This window comes from Myotis lucifugus, unplaced genomic scaffold (assembly GCF_000147115.1).
Source record: "Myotis lucifugus unplaced genomic scaffold, Myoluc2.0 scaffold_227, whole genome shotgun sequence".
In the NCBI taxonomy this organism is placed as follows: domain Eukaryota; kingdom Metazoa; phylum Chordata; class Mammalia; order Chiroptera; family Vespertilionidae; genus Myotis; species Myotis lucifugus.
The window spans coordinates 1,260,950-1,270,172 of NW_005871275.1; the positions used below are offsets into that span (position 1 = coordinate 1,260,950).

Here is a 9,223-nt window from a genome sequence, read left to right on the forward strand (position 1 = left end):
TGGGGAAAAAAGAGGAACAACCTGTATAATCTGAACAATAAAGATTAATTTAAAAAAAAAAAGGAGAAGATTTTAGTAGACCTTTCATAGAAATAGTAAGCCTTATTTAAAGTGGATTGCAAATTGTTATACACAGAAGATGTTGTAAAGTTTACTTAAAACAAATTCCAAAAATGTCCATCCATGTGTCACAAATTATAGGATGCCTTCTTTTTTATGACTGAATAATATTCCATTGTGTGTGTGCGCGCGCGCGCGTGTGTGCGCACGTGTGTGCGCACGTGTGTGTGTGAGAGAGAGAGAGAGAGAGAGAGAGAGAGAGAGAGAGAGATTGATTGTCTTTATTCATCTCTCTATAAATACTTAGGTTGTTTCCATGTCTTGACTATTATGAATAATGCTGCAGTGAACATAGAGGTGCAGATACCTCTTTTTGAGATAGTGATTTTATTTCCTTAGGATATATAGCCAGAATTAAGATTGCTGGATCATGTGGTAGTTTGATATTTAGTTTTTTAAAAATATGTTTTTATTGATTTGAGAGAGAGAGAGAGAGAGAGAGAGAAAGACATCAATGAAGAGAGAGAACATTGATTGGCTGCCTCCTGCACACCCACTACTGGAGATTGAGTCTGCAAACTTGGCATGTGCCATGACCAGGAATTGAACTGTGACCTCCTGTTTAATTGGTTGATGCTCAACCACTGACCCAAACTGGCTGGGCTATATTTAATTTTTTGAGGCCCCTCCATACCCTTTTCCATAGTAGCTGCACCAATTTACATGCCCACATCTCTGTGTCTTAGTTTGTGTTGCTCTAACAAAATACCACAGACTGGGTGGCTTATAAACAACAGAAATTTTATTTCTTACAGTTCTTGAAGCTGGGAAGTCCAATATCATAGCACTGGCAGATTATGTGTGGTGGTTGTTGAGGACCCACTTCCTGATTCATAGATGGGCACCTTCTTGTTGTGTTCTTACATGGTGGAAGGGTCTAGGACTCTCTGTAGGTTCTCTTTTATAAGAACACTAATCTCATGCATGAGGGCTCCACTCTCATGACCTAGGCACCTCCTAAAGGTTCCACATCCTAATACCATCATCTTTAGGGTTTAGGATTTCAATATATGATTTTGAGGATATACCAAAATTCAGATTATAGCACCCTACATCCAACTATCAGTATTTCTTTAGTCTACTTTTTAAAAATTGTTGTTAATCCTCACCTGAGGATATTTTCCCATTGATTTTTAGAGAGAGTGGAAGGGAGGGGATAGACCAGCCGTGGGCAAACTACGGCCCGCGGGCCAGATTCGGCCCATTTGAAATGAATAAAACTAAAAAAAAAAAAAAAGACCGTACCCTTTTATGTAATGACGTTTACTTTGAATTTATATTAGTTCACACAAACACTCCATCCATGCTTTTGTTCCGGCCCTCCGGTCCAGTTTAAGAACCCATTGTGGCCCTCGAGTCAAAAAGTTTGCCCACCCCTGGGATAGACAGAGAGAAACATCAAAGTGAGGGAGACCCATCGATTGGAATCGGACCTGGGACTCTTTGAGTCTGTGATGGAACCAGCTAGGGTTGACTACTACTTGTTGGGAGTGGGAGTGGTTTCAGTGGTTCTTAGAGGTTCTGCACAGAGAGGGCAATTCTCTTTGCAGTTCAGCTGTTATGAAGTGTAAGGCTTTGTACTTAACTAGCAGCTTAAAAATAGCATTTCAAGTACTTACCAAGAACTAGTATCTAAAACATATTGTCCATGACTTTGTTCTTATATAAATGGATTGTTCTACTTAAAATCATTCTGTATTATCCTGTCCTAAAATCCACAGACAGGGTGTCATTCCTGAACTCTATTCCATTTCTACTTCTGTAAAATTTTTACTGAACTATGAATTAATGTGAGTCTGCTGATTTTTCCCCCATAATATATTTGAGAAACAGTCCTGAGGAAATTGCAGTGGTTTATAGTTTCTGCTGGCCTCTTGCAAAGTTAAAGAAAGAAACTTGAAATCCAAGTCTGATTTGTTTCTTCATGTTGTGCTTGGTAGCTTTTAGGTGACTGATATAAAATAAATTACTATCTCTGTAGGAAAACAACAGTCAACTTGAGCATTGTTTAACAAATGTTTAGAGCTGAGCCAATTTTTTTTGGTCCTATCTTTTGTTATGAATAAGTAAATAAAAATAAGTGTGGCAGATTGACACTTCAAAAGTTATCTAGGAACACCGAAACCACATCAGTGTTTGTGCTTTTAAATAATCAAATACTTGAATTTTTTTTCTCTTTCAGTTCCTGGAATAGATGGAGGTGCTTTAACTGATACCAGTCTCACAGATTCCTATTTCAGCACCAGCTTTATAGGAGTCAATGGATTTGGAAGCCCTGTAGAAACAAAGTATCCCTTGCTGCAGGTATCATTAGTATGAGTTTAAACAATGAAGTTTATTCTGAGGGTGGAGAGCATCTAGAGCAGTGGTTCCCAACCTTTCTTTGGCCATGCCCCACCTAAGCATAAAATCCTGATATGTCCCCTCCCGCCATGACATATAATTCTTATTATTCAAAAAGTGAACTCCTATTCATGTGGAGGAAGCTAAAAGGCCATTAACTTGGTCTAAACTAGCTTCCAAAGAACATGGCATCCAGGAAAGAGAAAAATAAAAGAACGAAAGGACAGTTGAAGTACTGAGGAAGAAATCACTAAGAAATTGTTAAAAAAATGTGAAGTGGCCCTAACCGGTTTTGCTCAGTAGATAGAGCGTCGGCCTGCGGACTCAAGGGTCCCAGGTTCGATTCCGGTCAAGGGCATGTACCTTGGTTGCGGGCACATACCCAGTAGGGAGTGTGCAGGAGGCAGCTGATCAATGTTTTTCTCTCATCGATGTTTCTAACTCTCTATCCCTCTCCCTTCCTCTCTGTAAAAAATCAATAAAATATATTTTTTAAAAAATGTAAAGTGATATGAAAAAATAGCAAATAAAGTTTAAAACATAATAGAGAACTGAAATGCATAAATATATTACAATATATTTATATACTGTATATGAGGCCCTTAGAACCATAAGAAATTTTAAAAAATTCACTGTTAATTCATTCTTGGATTATCCCCCTTAAAAATCAAATTGCACCCATGTGACATGTGTCCCATGTGGGAACCACTGATCTAAAGTCTTAATTTATTCCTAAATTTATTTATCAGGAGGGGGTGGGATTTAAGATAATGAAGTAGTTGGGATATAGTTAAGGCATCTTATCTCCTAGTAGGTTTGGAGTCAGAGTGAGCTTTCAATGGTGGGGTTAGGGTTGGGACAACCATGGAGTATTTAGAGATAGATAGGAAGAAACTAGTTTCACTCCTCTGTCTGTTTTGTGGTTGTGGAATGAAGGCCTTTCATGATGGAGAGACACACCATAGAGATTATGGAGTGTGTTGAGAAACCATGAAACACATTTAGAGAACAGTGAATAGCCTAATTTTATAGAGTCTCTAAGGTAAACAAAGGATAATATACATTGGGAGAAGATATTAGAGAGCGTTTCTCGACTTTATATGTAGTCACTTTACATCTTGAATGGATATTGGAATTTAAATTTTATGGACAAGGAAATTTAGTAGTTATATGTGTCTTGTCCAGGCTGACAAATTAATAGAAGTGCATTCAAAATAGGTCTCCAGCTTTGGTTTTAAACACCTGACTAGTGAGTAAAATTTTCATTTGCTGTGTTATGCAGAGTGTTTGGAAGTTTTTGCATAGATTATTGTAATCTAAGCAGCAGTGATTAGAGTATTAGTAATGTGAAAGATGGATAGGAGGGGAAGAAGCAAAGAAAGTCTTAATTGGTTGAATATTCTTAATTCTAGTGATATTATGTACCTATGTTTTCTTTTTCAGAGAATGACTAATAGTAGCAGCTCCCCAAGCCTTCTAAATGACAGTGCCAAGCCATATGCAGGCCATGGTAAGGCTTGGTTCCTTTTCCTCTCTTATATGTATGTTTCTGACTCTAAAAACAATATGTCCATTGTAGAAATTTTGAAAGTTATGGACAGGTATAAGGAAGAAAGTAAAAAAATGATCTATTATTTCATATTCAGGAACTATTAAAATTTGTATTACTCATATATACATAATACATAGCAGTACTTAAGTATATACATTATAATACTTAATTTCAAGATCACATTAAATATATTTTAATGAATATTTCTTGATCATTATAAACTGAATTCTGTTATTTCTCTTAATAATTTTCTGAACTATTTTTGTTTTTATTCTTTTAAAAAAACAATTATACTTCAAATCTGTGTTCATATTTTGAGTTATTTGCTTTGGGAACATTCTTAGATATGGAATTACTGTTTCAAAGATTATGGACATTTTTAAGGCTTTTGATATAGAAGTTCCAGATATATTTCTGTATCCTTTAAAAAAAATAAATATTCAAGGATTTTTTGGGGTGGGAGGCGTTGTTAATCTTCATTGGAGGATTTTTTTCCCATTGCTTTTTAGAGAGAGTGGAAGGGAGGGATGAAGAGTGGGAGAAAGAGAGAAACATCAGTGTGAGAGAGACACATTAATTGGCTGTCTCTCACATGCGCCTGGACTGGGGCTGGGATCGAACCTGAGATTCTTCGGTACAACAACGGACCCACACTGGCCAGGCCAAAGGATGATTTAAAAAAAAAAAAAAAGCAACAATTGAGTATTAAGACTGCATCAGTAAAATGTTAACAGTTATTAATAATGGTGACAATAAGAATTTGCATGTGGATTATTTCCTTTTTATTTTTTGGTTAATCCTTACCAGAGGATATTTTTCCATTGATTTTTAGAGAGAGTGGAAGGGAGTGGGAGAGACAGAGAGAGAAAAACATTAATGTGAGAGACATATCGATTGGTTGCCTCCCGCACATACCCAGGGGAATGAGCCTGCAACCGAGGTATCTGCCCTTAACTGAAATTGAACCCAGGACCCTTCAGGCCATGCATGGGCTGATGCTCTATCCACTGAGCCAAACCGGTTTCGGCATGATCTCTTTTTTTATATTTTATTCAATAAATGTTCACTTAAAGTCCCTAATTTAATGAGAAACTTAAGATTAACTTAAAGCTCAGAAACGAAGATAAATATTTTAATGTATATTATGCACACCTTTTCAGAAATTTCTGATTTGTTAAGTGAAAAACAATTTAGACTTACACTTTTGTTTATAACTTCTGACCATAGAATAATAGAACTCTGAATCTATAAAATCTTTGGATTGCTTTCTTTCTTTCTTTCTTTCTTTTTTTTTTTTTTTTATTAAGGTTTTACAAATGTGTCCTCATCCCCCTCCTTAACTCCCCCTCCCCCCCCTGGATTTCATGATTGTGTTTTAAAACTTAATTTACCTTTTTTAGTAAGAATATAAAATATCTGTGATAAACTTAAAAGTGTGGAATATTGTATAGAGTAGATGGTTATGGCCTTGCCTAAGTGTTAAAACCAAGCGTGATCACTCAGAGGGTGACTACCTCTCTCTCACCCCCTTTTTTATTTTTCTCATGATTTGGTCCCTAAATAAACATTTACTACAGGTAGACTTCCTTCATAAACACATTCCTAATAACATGGTTAAAAGTCATCTTTTTTGTTTTCTGTTTGATTTTTCTTATAGTTTTAAGCAAATAGAAGCATCCTAATCTGCGTAGCTTCTTGAATAAATGTGTACTGAGTATTGGCTGAATGCCAATTTGTATTCTCCAATTTGTGTTTCATTCACTCAGAAAATATTTGAATATTCACTGTATTTGAGGCATTGAGTTTAACTGTTAGTGTAGGTTGTGATTTTCATTACTTTTGTGAGCATTGCCAAGTTAAACACTTATTATTAGTCTTGTGGGTTACTGGAGTTATCTGTGTGGAAACTTATGTAACTTACCTTCCAGATCCTCTCACTTCACCTGCTTCATCCTTGTTTAATGACTTTGGTGCCCTCAACATCTCTCAGAGAAGAAAGGTAGGTGAAATTGAAACTTATTTGAAGCAAAATGGAATGTAGAGGTGATATTAGTCATTACCTATATCGTGCAATATTCTTTTAAGTGGGGAGAGGGCTTTTCATGGACTGTAGTATTTTTCTTTCTTTTTGTTTACCCTTTTCTTTGTTATATATCCCCTGTATGTAGAATTTTATTTCATCTGTGTGCATGAAATAGAAACATTTTATGTAAAGGCTTGAAATACTTATTTTTGTATGCATTAAGATACTTTAGTATTCTGTTTTTAAGATAACATCTAATTTAATGTAGTTGCTATCAATGTGACTCATTTTAGGTATAGTGATTATGGTGGTTTTTTCTTCCTTTTATTAAATTTATGGGGTGACATTGGTTAATATGATCATACAGGTTTTAAGTGTGAATTTCTATGTTACAAGATCTGTATATTGCACTGTGTGCTCATCACTCAAAGTCCGATCTTCTTCTGTCACCATATTTGATCATGTTTTAACTTTATTTTCTGACTGCTTTGTCTAACTTTCAAAGATTTCTACCCTAATTTAAACTCCTCCTTACAAGGCAAACTTAAAATCCCTAACTTTTCATAATTGGCCCAACTGTTTAAAAACAGTTTAAATCTCTTAAAAACATGTTGTAAAACTTGGTGGAAATTACTATAAAGTTATAACTAATTCATTTTCCTAAGTAATGAAAGAAAGACCCAGAAGAAGAGAATACTGATTTTAGAAAACATATAAGCTTAAAATGCTTATAGGAAGTATCTGATCAGAGGGTGGTATAAAATGAAATTCAAGAAGATTAGATATTAACAAGATAAAAAATTTGTGAGGTGAGGTATGAATTATGTCAGTACCTCATGTATTTAGTATTATCTTCATTTTGAAACAGTTGAGAACAAGGAGGTAATTAATTACAAAATGCTTTTAAGGATCTGTAATTAATAGACTAAAATGTATGAGTTTGATTTTATAGACTTTCTTATAGGTTTTCACCGGAAACACATTTACTCTTGCCTATGGTGTAAGTGTAATAGAGTTGGATACAAGCAGGCTCATTGGCAGTAATAAGAAGTGACAACAGACAAAGCCAGTCAATATGGAAGGAAACAGTAAAATGCTGAAAAGCAGAAACAACCTAGAAATCAAATTATCTGGACCTATTTAGTGTAGGGGAAACTGAAGTGGTCTTAGGGATCCCTTTAATGGCCTTTTCACATCCTTTTTTTTTTTTTTTAAAATATATTTATTTATTGATTTCAGAGAGGAAGGTAGAGGGAGAGAGAAACATCAATGATGAGAGAGAATCACCGATCAGCTGCCTCCTGCACGCCCCCCACTGAGGATCGTGCCCGCAACCCGGGCATGTGCCCTTGACCGGAACCGAACCCGGGACCCTTCAATCTGCAGGCCGACACTCTATCCACTGAGCCAATCCGAGCTAGAGCCTTTTCACATCCTTGAATTAATAATTGGTTAACTGTGATAAGTAGTGTTTCTGATGTATGAATAGAAGGTTAAAGTAGAATGGCAAATAAATACAAGATTTCTGATATGAGGGTTTGGTGCACTACACACTGTAGTAGAAATATATAATTTAGAGGTACTGATGTTATTTTTGAGAAAATAGTAAAAATTCCTAGAGACTCAAAAAAGGAAGATATAGTGTGCATCCTTTTAAAATTTACTTTAATAAAGGAAAATAATAAAAGGAAACGTTACCATGAATATGACCTCAATATTTGGAGCGATACTAGAATATATCCTAATGGAAACAGATTAATATAGCTGCGATTTTTGAGGTCCTGGATCTCTAGCTTTGTGGCCTTGGGCCAGTTTTCTAGAATATAATCTTCACAACTGTGAAGTGATGAGCATGGCCTGGATAATTGCTTTCTTTCATCTCTAAAATTCAATGTCTGTCCAAACTGAAAGGACCTATGTGTCAGTTTCTACTTAGAAATTTATAGTTCACAGAGTATATCTTAGAAGGACCATATTTTCTTGCCATTTACATTTAAAATAATATGTAGGGACATAGATTTTTTTTCAATAGTGGGCTATATATACTTAGTAATCTGAGAGTGCAGGTTGCATATATTTTGAAATTATTAATGGTTGAGTTTAGAAGGTTTAAAATCTCTATATTAGAAATACTCTTGGCATTAGGTATTGCATGGCACACACTGAATTGAAGGCATATGGAGACTGTCTATTTTGTTATAGTAATTCATCATATATATTTAATGATGTAATTTTAGTGGAAGTAATTCAAATTTGTGTAAATATTTAATTATAATTCCATGTTGATCTAAGCAGGCTATCATGATTGCTTAGTGACATTTTTATTTCATAATGGTATTGGAGAACAGGTACTTAGGCCATAGTTACTAATATTTGAAAGCTAGTTAGGTAAATTATTTTCTGAAAGTCTCAGTTGGGTGAGTCCCTAGTGTTGCTTTTTCTTTGCCTGTCAGAGTGTGAATTATTGGGATCAGATTAGTTAAGTATTTTTACTGTAGGCAGTCTTATATGAGCTATGTGCAGAATTTAAGGATGGATTGATATTTTTCCTGCTTGATAATATAGCAATATCCAGTTATGTGATCTTTTTTTCTAGCAATTCATCTTTATTTTATCAAAGTATTGGATCATGATATATAGGAAAATTTTAAAAATACGATATTTCACAATGTATTGGAAGCAGTAATTTTTTTCATTTTTCACTTTAGGAATACATACTTTTATAGATAGAACAAATGACAATTATTTAAAAACTAGAGGCCCAGTGCACGAAATTTGTGCACTGGGGCGGGTGGGTGTGTGTGTGTGTGTGTGTGTGTGTGTGTCCCTCAGCCCAGCCTGCACCCTGTACAATCTGGGACCCCTCGAGGGACGTCCGACTGCCCATTTAGGCCCAATCCCAGCCGCTTGCCTGCCTGCCTGCCTGATTGCCCCTAACTGCTTCTGCCTGCCAGCATGATCACCCCCTATCCACTCACCTGCCAGCCTGATCAACGCCTAACTGCTCCCCTGTAGGCCCGATTGCCCCTAATTGTCCTCCCGGCAGGCCTGGTCGCCTCCAACTGCCCTCCCCTGCAGGCCTGATCACTCCTAACTGTCCTCCCCTGCAGGCCTGCTTGCCCCTAATTGTCCTCCCCTGCAGGCCTAGTCGCCCCCAATTGCCCGCCCCTGCAGGCCTGGTCACC

General features: G+C 36.2%; 1 protein-coding gene across 1 annotated transcript in view; it reads left to right on the forward strand.

The window, feature by feature from the left end:
• Positions 1 to 9,223, forward strand: part of PAN3 (PAN3 poly(A) specific ribonuclease subunit) — a 160,161-nt gene that overhangs the window by 16,548 nt on the left and 134,390 nt on the right. The window contains exons 2-4 of the mRNA XM_023762008.1: positions 2,303 to 2,424; positions 3,907 to 3,973; positions 5,944 to 6,014. Coding sequence (XP_023617776.1) covers positions 3,910 to 3,973; positions 5,944 to 6,014 — 135 coding nt within the window. The 5' untranslated portion in view covers positions 2,303 to 2,424; positions 3,907 to 3,909. The remainder of the gene's footprint in view (positions 1 to 2,302; positions 2,425 to 3,906; positions 3,974 to 5,943; positions 6,015 to 9,223) is intronic.